The sequence below is a fragment of the Myotis nattereri genome, assembly GCF_964212035.1.
Source record: "Myotis nattereri genome assembly, chromosome: 7".
NCBI classification, from domain to species: Eukaryota; Metazoa; Chordata; class Mammalia; order Chiroptera; family Vespertilionidae; genus Myotis; species Myotis nattereri.
In genome coordinates, this window is record NC_138082.1 from 36,273,415 (window position 1) to 36,296,847 (window position 23,433).

Below are 23,433 nucleotides of genomic sequence, written 5' to 3' on the forward strand. Positions count from 1 at the left end.
AGAAACAACAATCACCAGCCCTCTTGACATGGGCAGCCCAGGCTGGGCCTCCACTGGGTCCCCTGGCAGCAAGTGGCCAGGTCCCTGGCTCACCCCACAATGCCTCACCTCCATGACCTCATCTCCGCCCCTCCCTGCCTGTGGGCCAGGTTCCCAGGACAGGCCCGAGCCCCGTCCTGCTCTCCCATCCCTGGCTGACCCCCACACCAGCTCTCTGAGCAGCCTGGCCCCATCCCCGCACTCCCATCCATCCTGCTCTCTTCACCCACATCACACTGGCCCAACCCCAGGCGCTGACCTTGCTCTGATGGTGTCCTGGTGCTAGCATGTTTGTATACATCCACATGGACCATGAGCTCCCTGAGGTGGGAGCCCACACAGGGCCAGGGCACAGGTGTGCTCAAGGAACTGTGGGTGGGCTGGGACAGCTGACAGGCAGGTCAGAGGGAGGGGTACGTGCTAAGGAGAACCTGCCGTGGAGACCACTGGGCAGAGCTGCTCTGGCCCTCAGGACCTGCCCCCACACCCTGCCGACGGGTCTCCTGGTGTGGCTGACCCCCTGGAGGTCCTGTGGTGTCTGAGAAATGCCCTCTGTCGTTACAGATTCTGAAGTCAGAGGGGTCATGCCCTCCCCGGGTCACAGGGCACACAGCCAGACTGGACCCAGGGTCCACCCAGACCTGGCTCTCTACTGTCGCCCCTGAGCCCTCACCAGGGTGACCTGCCAAGGCCGGCCGGACAGGCACCCCCCTCAGCCTACTGCACGCAGAGAGGAACAGCTTTGCTGAAGAACGGCCTTCCCTTGCAGGGTCCCCGGTTCTCCTTGTGGACGTTTGAGGAGAGGAAGGAGAACAGCTCTCCAGGCACGCTGGGCAGGCAGCTCAGGGACAGCTCCCTGAAATGCCCCACGCCCCCCCAGCCCTGCCCAGGCTCTGCAGGAGCCACGGAGGGGGCAGTGCCCCAGGGTCAAAGACACAAGCTGTGGGGAGGCCAGCTTGAGTCAGGAGGCGAGACCAGGAGGAAAGGAGTCAACAGCAGCCACTGTCTGCCTGCATGCCCTGCAGTCTTCAGCTGCACCCCAGGCAGAGATGCCGGTACCTCCAGCACAGCGGTGTCCGGCGCTCGGAATCTGTGCGCCTGTCGTTAAACCCTAGGTGGCCTGAAACTGGCTGTGGGAGAGTGTTCACAGGACAGAAACTGGTAAACATAGGCGTGTGTGTACGTGTGTGTATGTGTGCGCATGTGTGTATATGTGTGTGTGTATGTGTGTGTGTGAGCTAAAGAAAGAGAGATGCGTGCTGTTTTACCAGGTCACTGCCCCCGACACAGGATTTAGGAGGAAGCCTAGCTGAAGCAGAGACCAAAACCTCAGTGGGGTTCCAGCGAAGCATTAGCTCAAACCCAGGCACTTGCCTGTCAACGCAGGAGACCCTCCCATCCTCTGATGAGGAAGCCTCCTTTCTGTTGATCTAATTTGCCTCACACGCCCCACACACCTCAGCAAGTCCCCCTGCCCTGTCACTGCACCCTACTTGACCCTGTGGGGCGGGGCCTGTGGCACGGGCCGGTCTAGTTCTGTCTCATTGTGCACATGCGTGCATCATCCATCACCCCACCAGCATCAGCCTGAGGGCAGCGAGTACCCGGTGCCTAGAGTGCAGCCTGGCACGAGCTCACGCTCAGCAAATGTTGGCTGGTGAGTTTCCCCACCTGTGCTGTAACAGACAGTCCTCATTCCTGTGGGACTACAGGGACAGCAGATGTGGGTCACCTCTGCCAGTGAAGAGCCCATCTTGACTCTAACGGGTTGGCCTCCAGGGTGAAAGTAGCTCAAGTCCTCTGAGCTGTCCCCAGATGGTTCAATCAGGGTGTGCCAAGGGCATGTCGGCCTGGGGCCAGCCAATGACAGCAGGCCCTGGGCCCTTGGCTTAGCTGCTGTCCCTGTGCCCTTGGCTGAGCTGCTGCCCAGGGTCCTGCCAGCCTCCCACATCATGTGTCTTCAACCCCTCGTCTAATGAAAAGGCCTGCAGAGTGTGGCCACCTGCTCGGCCACAGCCATGCTTCCTTCTGGGCTCTTCTGTGTCCAGTGCAGCTCTATTTGGAGCCTAGAACATTCTAGAACAGTGATGGCAAATGGGGGCTGACTTCTCAGATGAGTTAGGCATTGAGGCTGCACAGGTTGACAGAGGCAACTACCAGTGTCCGCATGGGCAAAAAGGGCTTCCGCTCAGACGGTGAGCTCTGCCCACATCTGCACCCAAGCAGCAACTCACTACAAATGGGTGTGACAATGGAGCCAAGGGGGTCTGGGAGGCATCCTCTCTTCCGCTCCGCAGCCGGACCCTGTGTGCTAAGGACCCCTCAGGGTGTGTCTGCCTTTCTGACTTTCTTGAATTTGCCTCTCTCCTCCCACCTCCTACGCACAATGTTGACTCCAGGCCTCCCACTTCTTGGAAGGTTCTGAGATGATTTACAATTATAAACACAGCAAAAGAATAGAAAAAGGAAAACAATTTATGAACCTGGGGCCATTGGAGCAAGACAAGGAATCAGTAACCATGGGTGGAACAGTGTCCCCTAAAAGTCATGCCCCCCCTGAACCTCAGAATGTGACCTTATTTGGAAACAGGGTCTTTGCAGGTGTGATTAGTTGTCAAGATGAGGTCACAGTGGAGTAGGGTGGGTGTGAAATCCATTGATCGCTGACCCCATAAGGAGGCCACATGATGACATGGACACACCAGCCCCATCAACACCTTGATTTCGGACTCTGGCCTTTAGAACTGTGAGAGAATGCATTTCTGTTGTTTTCAGCCACACAGTTTGTGGTCATCTATTACTGCAGCCCCAGGAAACCTACACACCGTGTGGATGAGAAGCAAGAGCGAGCCAGGCCAGATCAGCTGCTACCTCTGGCCAGGAGACAGGACCCATGGCCTAGCACCAGCAGCAGCCAACAATCCATCGCAGCCCATACTCACTGGTGGTGCTTCCGGTCATTTGGATGATGCACTTGGAGTCACGGCTCATTTCCCGGGAATTGAAGGGGCGGACACGCACCGCCACCTTCACCGAGGCCCCGGCCATCTCTGCAACCTTCGTGGGTCACTCCTGGCAGTGGCGAGAGCCCCAGCGAGAACAGGAGACACCTTGGGAAAAAGGGAGACGTGAACTGGAAACAATATCTAAAAAGGCAGAAGAGGTGTTTCTGGTTGGCAATTGAACCCACTTCCCACCAACCCCTAAGTGACACCTGCACCAGGTTCCAGCCCACAGGACAGGATTGGAGGGGCAGCTGCAGGGGAGAAACGCCACGAAGTTTAGAAAAGGAAGTCAATGGGAGGCGTGAAGCCTAACCAGAAACAGCCACTTTGCTGTGGGACCCAGACAGACTCAGGTTCTCCTGAAGGCCAGTGTCTGGGCGACACCAAAAACACACATTTGTGGAAAGTCACCGGAGGGGGCATTAGACCCTGTTGTGGGTTGAATTATGCCCTCCAAACGCACATGTGGAAGCCCTAACCCCCAGGACCTCGGAACGTGACCTTATTTGGAATTAGGGTCCTTGCCGATGTAACTGGTTAAAATGAGGTCACACTGGAGTCGGGTGGGCCCCTAACACAATATGACTGGTGTCCTCATAATAAGGAACATTTGGACACAGACACTTGCAGGGAGGATGTCCGGTGAAGAAGGAGGCAGAGATGGTAATGCATCCACAAGCCCAGAACCACCAAAGATTGACAGTAGCCACCAGGAGCTGGGGAGCCCTGGGGCCCATTCCCCTTCCAGCCTCAGGAGGAACCAGTCCTGCCGATACCTTGGTCTTGAACTTCCAGCCTCCAGACTGTGAGACAACGAATTTTTGTTGTCTAAGATACACCATCGGTGGTACTTTGTTACAGCAGCCCTAGCAGACTAATGAAGACCCCCAGACCCCCATCCTGTGAATATCGAAACCCTGCCCCCCACCAGCACTTCCCCCACCAGGCAGACGCCAGAGGCTCTGTCCAGCCTGAAGAAGGGGTCTGAGCACCGGATGAGGGTGGGTGTGAAGCACATACTAAAAAGAGGTGTGAACTGCACTCAAAATGTCCAGCACTGGGACCCCAGCTATTCCTGCTGCTGCTGTGTGCCCAGCGTGCTGGCTGCCATGGGAGAGCGCACGGTGCTTAGCCGGGGAAACTGACGGGGACCACACCCTCTAGCAAGAAATGCAGAGACTAGAACAAACAAAAAAAGGCACACAGCAGAAAGAGACAATACAGGGAAGAGAAGAAAATATTTTTAAAAACCTTATAATTAATATCCTCAGCAAGAAAAGTTACCACACCCATGAATCAGTGAAGGATGCTGGGGAGTGAGCTGCTGCAGTGCAGCCAAGACTCCACAGGGCCTGCTCTGTGACAATCCCTGTGAGTGTGAAGGTGACCTTTATGTCCACTTGAAGGTCACCTTCACTCACACTGAGGAAGCAACTCCCCTTAAGGACACAGGCCTGTGGTGGGCTCTGCGCCAGGTCTATGCAGTTCGAGAGGACTGTACCTGGGCGCTAAAAGCCCACAGGCCAGAGGTGAGTGGACAAAGCAGTGCCTGCAGCAAGACTCGGACCAGACAGGAGGGGAGGCGGGACCAGGTCTTCCCTGTGGGAGTGTCCCAGGCTATGGAGATGGGACTCAGGGAGCAGCAAGGTCTGGGCTTGGTGAGGGGGTCCCACATGACACCCCATCCTTCCCCCTGCAGGGCATGGCCCTTGGGCACCCCACTGCCTGGCCAACAGGTAGGACAGTGCCCGACTGAGGCACCCAGAGAGAACCCTGGGCAGAGGGGCAGGCTGAGGTGGGCAGGCGCTCCTGTTGGTGACAGCCCTTGTCCTGCACCAGCCGTCACTGGGCCCTTGGCTCCAGTAGGCCTTGAATGCCAGCGAGGGAAGAGTGAGCTTCATCCAGTACAGTAGACTGTGGTCAAGTACCCATGTGCCCAGATCAGGGTAGGAGTAGAGAGGGGAAGCACCTGGGGGGCTCTGGGGAGGTGCGGGGACGGGAGGCACAGTGCCACCCGGCTCGAGGACAGGGCACGGGGACTGTCACTGTGGGCAACAGCGCAGTCACAGGCATGGAGGATGTCCCATGATGCTGGGACCAGTGCAGAGGTTCAAACCCCACCTGGTGGGGAAAGCGATTCATGGAAATCACAAAGGTACGGAAATCTTTTCACCAAAGCTGCCACTGCTGAAGACCAGGCGATACACTGCCTGAGCTCCCCGCTGCCCAGGCTGAGTCTGAAAGGGAATCTTCTGCCTCAGCCTCCCTACCTATCATCAGCACCCTCAGGAGAATCTGGCCCAGAGACCCCTTCCAGCGGCGCCCCAGCCTCCTCTCTGTGAGGACAGGGTGGGGACCTCTGGCTAAGCCCTCTGGGGGGACCCCATCATCAAGAGCAACTAGAGAAGCTGAATAAAACTTTTAAATCTGTTGTGAGGAATCAATGAGCTACGGAAGCCATGCAGACTAGCAGGCCAAGATTCCGGAGACGGGGGACTGCCAGGGCAGGAGATGACTTGACATTCCGCAGCACTTTCCCTGGGAGCATATTTGCATTCTGGTCACCAGGCGAGAGGCTGGGAATCTGCAGTCTTCCCAGGCAGAGAGCCGTTGCTCAGGGATGGAGGAACCTGCAGGGCCTTTGGTCAAGAGAAACAAACTTGAGAGGCCAAGATCCCAGGAGAAAGAAGTAGAGAATGACGCCAAACAAAAGACCAGTTCTCCCCTTAAGACACATGCCAAGCTCAGAAGGTATGAGGAGCAGAAATTTAAATACTCAAGCAGAAAACCTCTGAAAATCAAAGAGTTGTCTCCCATGGTCTCAGGTGCTAAGGAGAAGAGATCAGAGATCAGGATCCAGCGGAGGAGGGGCCCTGGTGATCACACCAGGCCAGACCTGAAAGCCCCGGGAGGCACAGGGCAGAACCATAGGTAAGGTAAGCCGTACCCAAACTGCAGAGGCGCCCCGACTCAGCCGTCTCTGACCGATTTAGAGACGACCCTCCACTCTGTTTTCCTGGAAGAGAAAAGATGCACCACCTGGAACCTCTGCAGTGTTTTAATGGGTAATGTCTGACCTTACAGCAAAAGTTACAAGGCATGAAAAGTGACGGGACTACATGATTCAAAACAAATTGGGGGTGAGGGGAGGAAAGAAAAACACAAAGAGAAAAAAGAAATATACCTACACATGATCCAGACCCAGGAGTTTTCCGAGGACTTTAAAATAACCATGATTTGCATGTTCAAAATGAGAGAGAAAAAATGATGAAGAAAATACATGGGAAAATAGAGAATTTATTAGCAAGAGGATTTGAAACTATATAGATAGATAGATAGATATAGATATATAGATATAGATATATGAATCAAATGGAAATTCAAAAATGAAAACATAATAACTAAAATTAAGAACTAAAGAGATGTAATGTCCGGTTGGATGGGTGTTGACCCGTACACTGAAAGGTTGCTGGTTCAATCCCCGGTCAGAGCACATGCCCGGGTTGCAGGCTCTATTCCTGGTAGGGGGCATACAGGAGGCCGCCTATGGATGTTCCGCTCCCATATCGATGTTTTTCTCTCTCCATCTCCCTTTCTCTCTCTCTCTCTCTCTCTCTCTCTCTCTCTCTCTCTCTCTCTCTCTCCCCCCCCCCCTCTCAATTTTTAAAAAACCTTTAAACATATCTATATATCTATATCTATATAGATATATAGATATATATTGTTTTTTACAAAAAAGAACTCAAGAGATTAGACCCAGAGAAAGACTGTGTTTATGAACTGGATGACAGGTCATTAGAAAGTTAAAGAACACAGAAAAAAGAATGAAAAACACAGAAATGAGAGTCAGAGAAATCTGGGACACCGTGAAATGGTCCAATATGCATGTAATTGGATCATAAGAAGAGAAGGGATGGAATGGGGGGAAGCAATACTTAAAAAGATAATGGCCATTTATTATCTAAAACTGCTGAAGCCTCTCAATCCATTTTCAAGAAGCTGTGCAAACACAAAGGAAGATAAATACAAAGAAAACTACACCAAGCCAGATCACAATAAGATTGCTGATACCAAAGATGAAGAGAAATATCTTAAAAGCAGACAGAGAAAAAAAGACATACAACCTTTAAAGCAGGGGTGGGGAACCTTTTTTTCTGCCAAGGGCCGTTTGGATACTTATTATTTACAGGCCATACAAAATTATCAGCTTAAAAATTAGCCTGCTTTATTTGGTCAAACATTTAATTAACTCACCTCTAATGCCTTGGCGGGGCCAGACCAAATGATTTCATGGGCCTTTTATGGAAAAAGAAACAAAGTCAGATTGACAATCGATTTCTCAACAGAAATGAAGGAAGCCAAAGACGAGGTTCTAAGGTCTCAACACTATCTAGAAAGTAGAAAAGTAATACTTTCTATTAGATTGTCAAGGATACCTGTTTCAATTGCTAGACTAATTATTTTTAAAAACTACAACAAAAAATAATGTATAACTAACAAGTTATTAGCAAGACAAATAAATTTCAAATATTTTTATTAACCCAATAGAAGGCAATTAAGGAGGAAAAACAGAGCAAAGGAAAGTTAGCTCAAATGAAAACTGATATTTAAGAGTGTAGCTAAAAGCCCAACTCAATTAGTATGGGCTAAATACTCCAAGTAAAACAATACAATTGTCAGGACAGATTTTTTAAAAATTATATTCTGTTGACATGAGATACCTTTAAATAAAAAGACACAGAGAGATTAAAAAATACAAAAATAAAAAATTTTGGTTTGCTTGTTCTATCAGGTACTGAGAAAAAAATACATATCATACACATTCCTTTAAAGTGTACGTAGAACATTTACTAAAATTAGCCATAGGCTGGTCATAAAGCAAACTCTAACAAATTTCCATTTAAAATTAAAATCTTAAGACATATGTTCTCTGACCATAGTAGAATTAAGCTATACATCAATACAAAACAAATAAACAAAACCCCACAAAATCCCAATTGTTTGACCATTAAGCAATACAATTCTAAATAACCCTTGGGTCAAAGAAAAAAAGCCTCACAGGATATTAGAAAATGTTGAATTGAATAATGAAGATCCAACATGTCGACATGGTGAAATGCAGCTAAAGCCAGAAATAGACACTTTAAGAGCATGGTGAGGGGGCGGGAGGTCTCCATCACATTATTCACAGGTCCATCCAGACCCCAGCTTCCCTCAAGGAGCCTCAGGACTGGAAGGTTCACCTTGAGAAGGACCAGCTGGGTGTGACCCAGCAGCCCAAACTGCCAGGCCAGTGCTACCATCTGGTTCACCCCTTACCCGGGTGTCAGCAGCACTGGGGAGCTGGAGATGTTCAGGAGGGCATTGGGTGTGTGCATTTGAAGGGGGGTGGAAAAATGGATCAGTCCCTGTGAGCACTGACTCTTTTTAAAAAAATATATATTTTATTGATTTTTTTACAGAGAGGAAGGAAGAAGGATAGAGAGTTAGAAACATCAATGAGAGAGAAACATCGATCAGCTGCCTCCTGCACACCCCCCACTGGGGATGTGCCCGCAACCAAGGTACATGTCCCGGGACCCTTCAGTCCGCAGGCTGACACTCTATCCACTGAGCCAAACCGGTTACGGCAGCACCGACTCTTTAAGTCCCAGGAATGGATGAGATTGACAGAAAGGAGGATGAGAAAGAGGAAAAGAGGTGGAGAAGGAGCAGTGGGGGAGAGGCCTCAGGAATCTGACTTTGGACAAGTCCTCTTGACTTGCACCTTCATATTTAACCTAAGAAGAATTATTTTTAAAATAATTACCAAATGGTTCAGGTGAATAAATGAATTAAAAGACCTTGTTTTGGTGGACATGCACTGGTAAATGTGAATACAAAAATCAGTTTGCTCATTATAATTAATATCTCTCAACTGAGGGGAAACAGATGAATGAGAGACTTCCACTTCTGGCAAACGATGGGTGAGACACCCTACCCCATTACAAATCACGTGGAAACTCGGGGTGGATAATGTACATGAGAATAAAATAAGGAAACTTCTGAGGAAAAGGAAAAAAAGGAAGGAGGAGCCGAAATTAAAGCTGCAAGCCCATCTGGAAGAAAGTGCAGGTATTTGCTGACACCAGAAATGCAGACAATTGAGTTTCACCTGCTGGGTGGGGAATGGTCGAAACACATGCAAGTTGGGTTTGGAACCAAATCACCACAGAAAGTTGCATCCTCCAAAGCTACAATGAGAGGTTGGGGGAACGCCACCTTCCATCAAAGGGGCACAGGAGAATTCACCTCAGTGACTCAGCTCCAGGTGGAGGAAAAGCCAGTGTTCTTTGAGAATTTGAGGCCACGAACCTGTTTTTGTGCGAGTTGGGGTTTCATTTTTGACAATGGTCTCAGGTGTTTGCACCCAAAGCACCTTGCAAAGCAAATACAAAGGAGGCTTGGAAATACTGGAAGTAGCTTCCTCCCCCTCAGGTCCCCAATACTCCCACAGATGATCAGTCAAATGTGAGCTCACAATCAAATGTTACCAAACACCAAAGGAGCAGTGCACCACCAGCAAGAGCCAGGGGGGAAAGAAGGAAAAGAAAGAAAGTCAGAATGAGATCCTCAAGGACTCCAGATACTGGAATTGGCGATAAAATGAGTATGCTTGAAATGTTCACAGAAATGAGCAGGAATGGGAAATAATGGGGTTAAATATGCGGGGAGGGGGTAACCATGCATAACCTTTAGAAATAAAAATGTAATCATTTAATTTTAAAACTTAGCAGACATGTTAATCAGTAAATTAAATGGAACTGAACAGAGAATTAATGAACTGGAATATATGTCAGAAAAAATTACCTAGAATTCTGGTCCCTGAGAGACAAAATGATGAGAACATAAAACTAAGGTTAAGACTCATGCCACATGAAAGAATTCACTAATTTAACACAGCAGGAACTTAAACACACTCTCAGTAACTGACAGATCAGCCATACAGCTAAGGGTGTGGAAGATTTGAACAACATAATAATCATGAACCAGTATGTGCTCTCTTGTTCTCAAAAATTAGAAAAATATTGTAAAAGGGACCATTTCCAATATTTTACCATGTAGTAAGCCATAAAGCACCTCCTATTAAGTTTCAATGACTGGATCAAATGTATCATGTACTTGAACACAATTCCATTTAAAATCAATAAAAAATCAGTAAAAACCCAAATGTTTAGAAATTTAAAATACACATCTAATACACAACAGGAGAAATCATTCTGGAGCTATAAGTAAGCTTAGTGGTAGGTGATAATGAGAATACAGCTGGCCACACCTCTGGCAGCCACTGCAAACACTTAGCAAACTGGACAAACATATGAAAACAACAGTTTCCAGACACTGTACAACAGGCAGATTAGGACTGTGATCACTGAGAGAAGGGAACCATATGAAGTGAGCCCTACAACCCCTCAAACCTCACAGTGGCTTTAAGAGTTGGGGAGATGGAGGTCAGAGTTCCGGCAGTGTGGAGAGCGGCTACAGCGTTTGGACAGGTTCAAGCCTGGGACTAATAAGAGGGCACGATCTTCTCATGGCAAAGCCATGGCAAGTCCCAGCACAGTTATAGCCAAAGGCTATAGTTGTAAGCTTGACCTTATGGTCCGAACCAGTGGTCCCACCTGGCTGAGTGATATGGGCTGCGGGAGATGCAGCAAGTAAACAAAGCGTGATCAGGTGTATGTAATTGAGTAGATTCGAAACCCAAGAACGTTGTAACCACGCCCTTGCAGCAGGCTTATTCCAAGAGTATCACTATGGTAACATAACATATGGCTGAGTGTTAGTATAGCTATTTAATGTAATTCACCACATATCACATTAAGGGGAAAAATTCAAATGAGGTTCCCAATAGGTACTGAAGAAGCACTCAATTTTCCCAACTCATTTATGATAAAACTCTGAGCAACATGAGAATAAAACTTCTTTAATCTTATAAGAGGCATTACTAAAAAACCTACCCAAACATCACACTTAATGGTGAAATATTAGGAACATTTCCTTTAAATTCAAGTTTAAAATGTCTGCTGTCACCAATTCTATTTAACATTGTAGCAGTGGTACTAGCCAGAGTGATAAGGCAAGAAAAAGAAATAACAATGACAAAATATGGGTTGGAAAGGAAGAAGCCAAATTGTTATTATTTGCAGACTATTTACTTATCTGCCCAGAAATCAAGAGCATCCACAGGCAAATATTTTCATTAGTGGGAAGGTTCAACAAAATTGCTAGAAACCAACCATGTTGGTATACACTACAGACAAAGAGTTAAAAAAAAATTAAGTACCATTTAAAAAATAACCAAACGTATAAAGTACCTTTATAGGAATAAATGTCACAAAAGATGCATATAACTTTTATGAAAGCTTTAAACTTTACAAAAAAACATTATATAAAATCTAAATAAAGAATTATAACCTGTTCGTGGAGGAAAAAATATTTCAATATCTTATTTTTCACCCAAATGAATCCAAAATTTCAACCTAATTTCAAATGAAATTTCCATCACATTATTTATGAAACTTGACAATTTGCCTCTAAAAATGTATATGGAAGAGTAAGATGCTAAGAACACCAATAACAAGTTTAAAGAAATACAAGAGGATAGAAGGCAACATGCCCTACTGATATCGTCTTAATATAAAGCTATAGTAATTAAGATAGGTGGTTGGAACAAGGCGGGAAATCACCACAGTCACAGAAGGGACATCAGAAATGCCCACATAGACACAGCCCTTCTGCAACCTGACAAATGTGACTTTACAGGGCAGCAGGACGAGGAAGAACGATTAATCCAGTGATGCTGAGACAACTGGTGTTATGAACTGAATGTCTGTGTCCCCACAAATTCATATTTTAACCCCCCCCCCCCACCAGAGACTGGACATCCCCCCGTGGTCTGGTCACACAGTGGCTGTCCAGGTGTGAAAGTGAAGGACATGGAGTCATTTGTGGTTCCTTAGAATCTTGAAATCATGGTTCAGACAGATGCAGACAAGCCACCCAGTGAGCTACAACCCACAAGGTATCAGATTCACAAATAATTCTACTGACAGAGAGCCCAGGGGCAGAAAATGGAATTCTGAGAGCACTGGGTACCAAAGTCAAGGCACTGATGAACCTCTAGGCTGGCGTCTAAGACCTGGATGCTGCCAGGACATCCATATGGCCCTCCCTTAAGTCAGTAATGGACAGAACCTTCCCTGGTCTGAAAGGTGGGGTAATGCCAGACCCTTCTCCCTGGGAGCGTCAGAGATGCCTGTGGGTGTGAGCACTGAAGGTGCAGAGGAAATGCTTTATTTCTAGGTTGATGGTGGGCACATGGCTAAACGTTTGTTAACATATCCTGTATTTTTTAAAAAACTTAACTTCTTTTGAGGTGTCTTGTCATGAAGGGGAGCAAGAACTCAGACTGATGTGGCAGGAGTCCAGAGCCCACCCTTGTTGCCTGCGGCAGAGCCAGGATGGGGCTGCAGAGAGGTGTGAAGGTGGGGGACTGGGGTGACTGCATCAGACACACCACATGCTGGAGGGCAGGAGGAAGGGCAAGCTCCCCCAACATTGCCAGGAGGGGTGAGAACTTTGAGAAGAGATGAGAAAGCTCTTTTGGGGACCCTTTGGGGGAAGCTGCTGGCTGCTGAGGAGGAGGGGGTCACGTGTGAGGAGCGATGACTAGGTGGTCACAGACTCAAGGCTGGGCAAGGAGGTGCAGGCTGAAAAGGACACCTTGGGTGCAGTGTGCCCCAGAACAGCCACACCCATCCCCCTGCCCCGCCTCACAGGGGCAGAGGCTGCCAATGTCCAGGCAAACAGCTGAAGGTTCTTCTCTACAGAAATGGGAGAACACATCTGGAAAGAGGGAAGTCTTCAGTGTGCATGCTGGCACCCCGCATGCTGGTATGGGGGGACAGCTGGGCAGCCAGCTCCCACCGCTCCACCTAAAGCAAGGCCTGCCAATGCACACCCCACTGAGCTCCCATCAGAACCCCACTCAGATCACGGGACACCAGCCTGACGCACCTCCCTCACCGGAATGGACCCACAAGGCTTTCACGTGTGCAAGCAGGGCACAGAGCTGCAAAGTGAAGAACTGAATCACCAGCAGAAAACAAGCCCAAGGGACAAAAGCAAAAACAAAGAACGAACCCCAAACCTCTGAATGTACTCAGAATGTTTCAAGGAGACACTACACTTTCAAAACAAGAAGAGGGTGCTATGAAATGGGTTCAAGACAAGAAAGACGGAGCTCTCAGAGACAAAACGCGAATGCTGAACACAAAGTTCCAAAAGAGAACTCAAAAATAAAGGCAAAAATTGTCCAGAGCATAGAACAAAAACAAGGAGACAGAATATGTGAGGGGAAAGGCAAGAACACAGAAGACCAATGCAGGCTTTCAGGGAAGACAACAGAGAAAATGAGCAGGGAGGAGCAGGTGGGCAGATGGAAGAAGAGAGCCAGTCCTCAGTGGAAAGGGCTGGAGAGCACCAGCACACGTGGACCCACCCAGGAGACAGCCCCTCAGGGAGAAGGGATCCTGAGCGATTCCAGAGAGGAAATAGGAATTACTGAAAGACTTCTCAGAAGCAAGGGATGCGGCCAGCGTTCTCAGGGAAATGATTTACCAGAAACAAGTGCCATCCAACAAACCATCCACCCAGATTAGGGCAGAGCAAAGACACTCTTACTCAGCCAAGGACTCATCACCCATTCCAGGAAGTCACACAAGGATGTGCTCCAGCAAAACAGGACAGGAAACCAAGAAAGAAGCAGCGCTGGGGGCTGAGACACAGATTCCAACTCAGGGATAAAGATGGCTTCCAGGGGTGTGGGCACCAGAAAATGTGACTGAGAGCTGGGGAAAGGTGAGGACAGAAGAAATGCATACAATATAAGAAAAAGACAGCTCCCATCTAGGAAAAAACACCACCAAGAATGTCCTGCCTGACTGTGAAGCCGGAGCAAAGGGGATAGATACGGCGCTAAGATTTCTCCTCTGGTCTGGGCCTGGCCTGCTGCACTCTGCAGCTGCCGCCTCCCAGGCACCAGGAACCACAGCCATGGTGTGGCCCTGGCCCCAGAAGCAGGTGAAGAATGACAGTAGGCAGCTGAGTGACCCCTTGCCTCAGCCCCATGATAGCTCTACAGAAGCCTGGGCCCACTGCCCCGTGGCCTTGGGCATTAATGGTCCAGCCCTGCCCCTTGCCACCCTGAGATGATGACAGATGGAGAAAGAAACTGAGAGCCAGGAGTGGGATCCAGGACTCCTGACACCCCTCTAGGCCACTCCTGGGCATCACTGCCTCCCTCTGAGGAAAGCCAGAGGCTGGATCAAGGAAAAGGGGGTCTGCATGGAGTGGGGCCTGCAAGAGCAGTTGGGGCCATTCCACTGGGAGCCAAGAGCTGCATTTCAGGAGACCCAGAGGAAGGGAGGCAGCTGCCTCAGGAACCAGCAGGCCCTGAGTGGGGACACAAAGAGGACCCCGCCCCTAACAGAGTGGCAGCTGCTCACCCTGGGCCCTCAGGAAATGGGCCACTTGGGTTTAAAAGCTACCGGCTCAATCTGGAAACATCACTTACTGAGTGCCTGCTGTTCCGGAGACTGTGCTGGGCCAGGAGGAGGGAGAGTGCGCTAGGGCAGGTGGGAGGGGGAGGGAGAGGGGGACAGAAAGCTCTGGAAGTCACAGGGAGCTGGGGAGAGTCCCAGGTCCCCCTGGCAAGGCACACCCATCTCAGGATCCTCAATCTCCAAGTCTGGGACACCACCTGCCTCGCGGAGTCTCAGGGGCATCAACAAGGGACTCACATGATGTGTACACTAGAATCTGCACCCAATAAATGTCCATGCCTTTCCTACAGAGGGGATAGGCTGACACCCTGAGGTGCTCACAGAGGGCTTCAAGGTGGTGGCAGTCTTTGAGGGGCTCTAAGAACCTCACATGGACATAGCTGGCTACAAACTCTGTGTGTGGGAATGAGTGTGTGAACCTGTGTGGGTGTCAGTGTGTAGTGAGGTGAGTGTGCATGTATGTGTGTGTGTACAGGGTGGCTGCTCCAGCCCAAGGGCCATGGAGGGAAGGGTAAAGAGTAAGAGCAGGGAACCTGGACAGGTGGGGTCCAGACTTGCTCTCCTTAGACGTGCCTCTAGGGGCTAAAATCTGAGCAGGGAGACAGGGGATAGGGGTAGTGCTTTCCCACCCCAGGGAGCTGGGGATTAGAGGATTAAATCCAGGGTGAGAAGCCTTTAGAGAGGGGGGAGCCCAGCCACCCAGGCAGAGTATCTGGATCAGGATGGTACTCAGGCCACAAGGAGTTCAGCTTCAGCTTCGAAGGCTAAGCCAGGGTAACTTGGGAGAAAGCAGGTGTGAGGTGGTGTTGTGGGTGGGGGCACTGAGGCACCCAGGAGGGGCTGAGAGGAACAGGGAGGGGTCAGGAGGCTCAGCCTCAGCTGACAGCTGACCTTGACTGTGCCCTCCACCCTTCCAAAGACCCCAATACAATGACTACTTCATTGGTCCTGATGGCACTGGGCTGGGGGCTATGGGGTTGCCTGGGGTCATCCACTACCTCTCAGCCCAGCCGACAGCCAGGATCAGGAGTTAAACACGACCTGGTCATGGCAGCAATCGAACAGCAAACCTACTAGTTCAGGTGGGGCAGTGGGGCACAGGCCTCGCCAGGCCCTCTACCCCAGCCCTGGGCATGCCTGTGGGGGGAGGGGGGAAACCAGGTGGGAAGAGGCAGTCAGCTAAGGGAAGAAACAGACTGAGGACATCACTGGCCCACCAGCCTGGCTGTGCCCTTGGACACCCCAAAGCCGACAGGTTTGGAGCAGGGTATAGTCCAGCCCCCAAAGAGCTCTGAGATGCTCCTGGGCATGAGAGGGCCCGTGGAAATGACACACTGGGTTCCCTGGGTGGTGAGCCCTGTCCTGGGCCTAAGAACACTAAATGGGCTGGGCAGGAGGACAACCTGGGGGCCATCCTGAGGGTCATTAGCTACAAGTGACCCTTGACCAGCCACTCTCCACCACAGGCCCTGCTGGCTCTTAGAAGTGCAGGGTCATCAGGACAGGTGCCCTGGTCAGTCAACCCTAAAGGCCAGGGCATGGTTCTAGTGCTGCTAGCCTCTCCACAGCCCCCCATGTCCCCATCCTGTGGTAGCAGGACCCCTTCAAAAGATTCCCTGCCCTGCCACACCCAGCTCGCTTCCTTGGCTGGCCCAAGCAAGCTGAGTGGCCTGGGAAGGCTCTCCCCATCCCCCCAGGCTCCCCCTCCACCTCCACCTCCACCCATGGGAAGATTTCCCTGCTCTGCTTCCAGAGGACACGGTCAGCCCTGGGGCAGCAGCGGTGACACCAGGGAGGACGGGAAGGGGCAAGGCTGGCTGTCCGGAACCCCTCACCCAGTGGGTCAGGGTATGGACCCCAGCTTCACCAGCTCTGGGTTTGGAGCAGAACCTGTGTCCACCTGGCTGTGGCTGGTGAAGCAGGAGGCCCCAAGGGACAACTGTGGGGCACTGGGGGGAGGGGGGCAGGGCAGGGGGGCATGCAGCAGGCAGGCCTGTCCCTACAGAGGCCCTCACTGACAGCCTTGGGGTTAGGGGGCCCTGACTCCACACCTGATCCCAGCCTCACTGCCCTGTGGACCACACCCCACGGAGGACATTCTGCCCATCTTCAGATGCCCACCCTGCACTGCAAGCACTGCACCCCACTGCAGGCGTTCCCCCTGCTCCAGACCTGACTACCCTCATCCCACAGCCACACCTGCAAAATGGCCGCCGCAGGTACAGCCCCAACCCCCACACTGGACCCCACAGTTTCCCTTCAAACTCAAAGCTACCTTCTCAGATGGAGAGGTGGAGAGGCGGATGGGCAAGGTGGGCTGGCAGAGCCCCTTCGCCAGCTGAGAGCAGGGTAGAGAGAGCAGGGCCGATGTGACTTGCTGTGACTCAGGAACGGGTGCCTGAGTCCCCAGGGCTAGGATGGGGCCAGTGCACCCCCGCCTCTCCGAAGCCGCCAGCCAGCCCCAACAGGCCTTTCATCCCACAATGCCAGCGCCCCCTGGGGGCGGGGCAGCTGCTTGGGGAGGGGTCCGCGGTCTCTAGGGAAATGTCCCTCTTCCAGGGCACGTGGGCGCGCATCGGGTCCGCGCCGGGGTGACGTCGCGCCCGCGCCCTACAGGCCCCATGACTTGGCATTCCCTCCCTCCCTCCCCTCCCCCTCACGGCCCTGCGCCCGCGGCCCTCCCGCCCACCGAGCGCCCCGCCCACTGCGGACCCCCGCCCCGCCGGGATGCTGATCCCGCCCCTACCCGAGCGCGAGGGCTCCGCCTCGGATTGGGGGAGAGTTAGAGTGAGGGGCAGCTTGGAGGGGGAGTGCGAGGATCTACCCCACCGCGTTCCTCCCTGACATCAGAGCCCGGGCCCCTGGGGAGCGTTGCAGCGGAGATGTGGCGGCCCCGCAACCCCCTCCCCGCCCGCTGTCGGCCACACCTGTTACTGGGAGCCGGCTGCGTAGACGCAGGCCTTGTCTGCTGGCGGCCCCTCCCAAGCCATTGGTCTTTCTGGGGTCTCTTGGGAAGGGGACACGGCTGGGGTAGGATGATGGGCAGCTCCGGAGGTGCGCACCAGGCCTATGGCCGGGCCTTCCTGCAGCAGCCCCCGCGGGCCTCGCCCGCCCGCCTGTTAGGCTCTTGGCTCAGTCTCTGCCCTCCCCTACCCTGGGGACCAGGGCAGCTACCCCCGCCCTGGGCACCCTCCCCCAGAGTCGGGCCGCTGCAGCCGCGCCCCTCCCCCCTGCCCCCATCCAAGTCTTCTCTCCTCTCCATCCCTCCCCGCCCCCGCGGGTCCAGGCTCAGCCCGCGCCGCATCCCAGCTCTACGGCTTCTCTCCAGAGGGGGGTCGAGCCGGGCAGGGAGGGCGGGTGTCTCGAGATGCCGCCGGCGGCGCTCACCCTTCCTCAGGCGACCCTCGCCCATCCCAGCCGAGAGTCCTGCCGCAGCAGGGGCCGCAGAGAAGGGGCCGTTCCCGAGGGCCCAGCTGGGCTTCCAATGAAGGGCGGACACCCCTGCATTTGCCCCATTGTTCTCCGCGGGGACGGGGGAGGGATGGGGGGAGGGAAGGGGCCGCACGGCGCCAGCGGTTCGGGCCGCGAACAGGACGCTGGCGCCAGAGGCAGTCGGTGCTGGTGCAGGATGCGGGGTGCAGGTGCGGATGCCTGGCGCGGCGAAGGAACCCGGCGGGCGGCGGGCTTACCTCTCTGGCTTCACTGGAGGCGGCCCGGCATGGGCACGGGCAGGGGCGCGGGTCCCTGAGCGCCGAGCTGCTGCTGCTCCGGGGCTGCACTGGACGCTGTGACGGCTGCACCGCGTGACGGGCTGCGCGCCCCCCACCCGCCCCGCCCAGCCCCGCGCCCCTCCCGCCGCGCTGGTTGGCTGCGCGCGGCCCCGGAGCCCAGCCGCCAGCTGGTTTGTCGCGCGGGGAGAGGACGGGCGTCGCGGCCGCCGCGGGGATGGGGTTAGATGGAGCCAAAGGGGGCTGGGTCCCGGCTGTGACGTCACCGCTGACACCGAAGCGCGCTGGGTGGAGAGGTGGGGGACCGACACCCAGCTTCGACGCGGTGCCCCCTCTCCTGGCGCAGCCCCCGCGCGCCCATGCAGGACCTGGCGGCGCCCAACCCCGAGGCCCCCTACCCACCCCGACTTGCCCGCGGACTCCGCACCGGGCCCTCCTATGACCTTTATCACATGAAAACATGAAATCCCTCTCTACCTGCCCCCACCCTGGCAGCCAACAGCACAAACAGCGTCGTTGCGGAGGGACCAAGGTCGGGTGGGCTCCTTACCCCAGGGAGCGGCAGCAGGGGCGGGATGGAGACCCTGACTCAGGTGTAACAGGTGAGTTGGGCCAGAGCATCAGCATCGCGGACAGCCCTCCTGGCAGGATGATGCAACCCGCCGGCCCGCGGACCCGCCGCCTTCTCCGCCCCCACAGGCCTGGGGGGACCCCCGCCCCGCCCGCCCCACCTCTCCTGATCACCCGCCCCCCGCTGCCCTCACACCCTGTCTCTCCAGCCTCACTGCCCGGGACCACCAAGCCCCACGCTGCTCCGGGTCTACACGCAAACCCTCGACTTCATCAATCCCCAGCCGCTCGCTGGGCCACCAGGGACTGACTGGCAGCCCTGTGTGCGCCACTAACCGCTACCGGCCGCCAGGCGCTGGGCAACTTTGACAAAGCCCGGGGCCAACTCACCCACCGGAACTGCAGTGGGGTGCGGTGACGTCATGCCACTTGGAAACCCGGCCAATCCCTTTCCAGCCCAGCATCCTCGGCATCCCGGGCCTAAGCTGCCCTGGACCCGCAGGTGCCCTGCGCTGCCCTGAGGCCTTGCTCTGTTAACCATCTAATCCTCACGCAGCCCAGCTGCGGAAGAAGTGCTTCGCCTCGGTTTGCACCATCTGTGTGGCACGTGCCTACAAAGGAACAAGGGCACAGACATACCCACGTCTGCAAGGGAGACCGTCCCTCCGCCCTCCCCTCCAAAGACCCTAGACAGCTCCTCCTTTTTTCTACTTCCTGGAACCACCTAAAAGAGAAATTATTTTTCCTCCAAACTTTTGAGAGAAAAAAACGATCTGTGCCCCTGGGTGTGGGGTGTGTGTGTGTGTGTGTGTGTGTGTGTGGAGGGTGTCTTTATTATTTCCATTTCTATCATACTTACTGAACTGGTCAAGTCCTCTGAGCCAAAATTGTCATTTTACATGTTTCTAAGAATTAATCTATTTCACTGAGGTTTTAAAATTACTAGATATTTATTATTTTTTAAAGTATTACAAAGAGTATTGCTTAAAGTATTACAAAGAGTATTACATGTGTCTCCTTTTTTCCCCCCTTGACCTTCCCCCGGCCTCCCCTACCCCCCAGTGTCTTGTGTCCATTGGTTATGCTTATGTGCATGCATACAAGCCCTTCGGTTGATCTCTTACCCACCCCACTAGATGTTTATTCTTACTTATTGTTTCTGTACTAGCATATTGTGTCTGTACTTATTTTGCATTCTGGATTTTACCTATTTGCAGTTTTCTTTTTTAACATTTTAAAACATTCTCAAAGGACCAAATTTCAGGTTTGTTAATGTTCTTTCCCTTTATCTCATTTAGTTCTGTACTTATCTATAATTTTCTACTGTCTGGGTTCTTTGGATTTGGTCTATTGCTCGCACGTGAGCTAAATGCTTAGCTCATTCATTTTTAAACCTTCTGGTTTTCTGATCTATTTAAAGCTACAAAATTCCTTCTGCATCACTACCTTAGTTGACTCTCACAAAGTTGTACATACAATGCTTTCATGATCATTCAGATCTAAATATTTCTTAATGTCCCTGATAATCTCCTTTTAAACCCGTGGGTTATTTAACAATGTTATTTACTTTACAATAGAATTTCTTTTATTATAATCTTTTGTTACCAATTTCTAATTTAATTGCATTATGGTTTAAGAGCAAGGCCTGTGTTTAATCAGGATCCTAGCAGAAAGCAGATGGCATGTTCAAGCTGGGTAATTTGAGAAGTGTTTGATAAGGATGACCATTTTCAAAGGGGTGGGTAGGAGGTAGGGAAACCCCAGGCTGTGAGGGCTGAGAGGAAGAAGAGGGTGTGGCCCCTGGTAGGAGCAGAGGCCTCAGCTGAGGATGCAGCCAGCCTGGAGGGTGTGGGCAACAAATCCCTGGACCTCACTCTCCCTCCTTGCAGGGTTCGGTAGTGCTCCCTTGGGCTGGAGCCAGCTGGAGGACGGGGTACCCACTGACCAGGCCCATTTAGGGCGTTCCTCGGGCAAAGGGGCCTTAGACAAACAAACCGAGCTCAGCAGCTCTGTCTGCATGGAATTTCACCTCGGGAATTTATCGAGGCATCTCTGGGGCCTAACACATCGTCTGTTTCTGTAAATATTCTACATCTCTGTTTGATGGATATAGAGGCCTATGCATATTTAACCCTTTGTAAGTGAATATAGACGCTTTAAAATCATTTTTCGTGAGAATTTTCAACTGAAAATATTCAAGAACACCTGAGTTGTGAGTAATAGACTTATTTTTATAATATTCATTGCAAATTGATTTTTTAAATTAAATTCAAAATATCGTGGCGTGTGGGGATGGTTTCCGTTTTGGATGTGTAGCAGTTAACTGGTTAATAGTTCAGGATTTACAGATTCTGCTCATTTTTGTCTGCTTGTGTTATTAAATAGTTTTGTTTTTTTTTAATTAAAATCTCCAGTTAAAAGTGTTGAAATGGCCCTAGCCGGTTTGGCTCAGTGGCTAGAGCGTAGGCCTGTGAACTGAAGGGTGTGGTGTTAGATTCTGGCCAAGGGCACATGCCTGGGTTGCAGACTCGATCCCCAGTAGGGGGCGTGCAGGAGACAGCCAATCAATGATTCTCTCTCATCATGGATGTTTCTATCTCTCCCTCTCCCCTCCCCTCTGAAATCAATAACAATATATATTTTACAAAAAGTGTTGAAATATCTCCTTCTCCCTGCAGCTCTGGTGGATGAGACCTGCTGCTCACCGAGGCGTCGTCTCACGTGTCAGATTGACTCTGAGTGCGACCCCTTTCATTGGCATGCTTGTGGTGGCTTTCTTTGTTGTTGTTTTTTTCTATTTTTACTTTTTTGTCTCAAATTTGAATGTCATATATTAAGGTGTCAACCCAGTATCCTCTGCTTCATTACTTGTCTGGTATGTCTTTTGCCAACATTTTTGTTCTAAACTTTGTATCTTTTAGGCAATCCATTGTTGAAATTTTTAAATCTAATCTACTTATACCTCTTAATTGGAATTTAATTTACTTACATTTTTAGTAATTACTGTTATATCAAGAATCAGTTTTGCCATCTTATTAAAAATTTACACTCGCTGTAAAACTTTTCCTATTTCCTTCTCACTGAGTATGGTGAGTTTTCTTCTACTGACTTACTTTTATTATTTCTATTGTGTGGCCACTGCCCTTTATTTAGACCCTTTTTCTTTGTTAGCCCTGTGCACCCCTCTAGTTATGTCTTCCCTTAATAGTCAAGTATTTTAGCTGCTGATACTGTCCAGAATTGTAGCTCTGAGTTGTTGTGGATATGATATTTTTCTTTGCTTTGCTTTTGTTTAAGACAATTAATTCACATCCCCAGATGCTTGGTAACCCTGATGTTCCATACCTCTTGGAGCTTCTCCTGCATTTGTGCTACTTATGAAATACAAAGTATTATTAATGAGAGTCTTGGGGTTGAGAAACATTCTAAAGCCTGGTGTTGCTGAGGATACTTTAATTATACTTTCAATTTGGCTGGATGCAAAATTCTAGGTGCAAAGTTTGTCTCCTTCAATACTTTAAAAAATATTACTTTGTGGTCTCCTTGTTTTCTGTTGAGAAGTCCAGCATCCATCGGTTCTTGTGTCATGTTCTTTCTCCCAGGATGTTTCTAGAACTTTCTAACAGTGTGGATTTCTCTGTATCTCTCCAATTTCAGTCTGTGAGTCCTTTCAGTCTGAGTTTGTTTATTTTTCTTCAATTCTGGGAAACTTATCTCCTCTATTGTTTTTCAAATATTTGCTCTTCCCTGTTGCATATTTTCCTCCTTTTGGGACTCCTAGCTTCTGCACGCTGGCCCTTCTGTCCTCTGTGGCTCTCGCTCTTCTCTTTATTCTTCCTAACCCCATCCCACCATTGCCTGGTGTTGATAGGAGTCAGTGCCCACCCCCCACCCCCCAATCAAAATATCTGGACTGACAGTCTTCACGCTGTAGCCCTGCAACAGCACCCCCTATGTTCTTCCAACCCACTGTCAACAACAAAAATTCAACAGTAAAGTTCAAGATCAATCTGACCTTATTCAACAATTCACGAATCGGGCAGTGTTCCATTTGGCAAGTAGAGAGACCTCCTCCGAGCTGCAGAAAAGAGAGGTTTTCATAGACAGAAAGGGGGCGGGGGGATTTCTGTCGAAGAGTGGATAGTCTCAGTTTTCTGCCACCGTCCTTTGGGCGACAGGAGGGGTTTTGGGGATGACCTCACTGGTGCTGGCCAGGAAATCCCAGGCTGACTGTTAAATTACTGGGAGAGGCTGCAACTGCAGATGGGTTAGGTGTTCAGTCGGTTTGGTGATATGGATGCAGCACAAGTGACTCCATTTGGGGCCTGTTGCCTCTTTACCACCATGTTCTGATTCTGTCTCCTAAGATTCGAGTCAGCATCTCCTTTCAGCTGTGTGCTCCACTCCGCACATCCCGACTCCTCTGGTTTGAAAATGTCCACTCGGGTCACATTTCAAATGTATCCTGTGAGCTTATAACGGGCA

At 51.2% G+C, this 23,433-nt stretch overlaps 1 protein-coding gene across 1 annotated transcript in view; it reads right to left on the reverse strand.

The window, feature by feature from the left end:
- Positions 1-18,478, reverse strand: part of KIF1A (kinesin family member 1A) — a 71,506-nt gene extending 53,028 nt beyond the window's left edge. Inside the window, exons 1-2 of the mRNA XM_081095578.1 lie at positions 18,340-18,478; positions 2,982-3,149 (exon numbers count right to left, since the gene is read on the reverse strand). Of these exons, the coding sequence (XP_080951704.1) occupies positions 2,982-3,087 (106 nt within the window). The 5' untranslated portion in view covers positions 3,088-3,149; positions 18,340-18,478. The remainder of the gene's footprint in view (positions 1-2,981; positions 3,150-18,339) is intronic.
- Between the last annotated feature and the right edge of the window lie 4,955 nt (positions 18,479-23,433).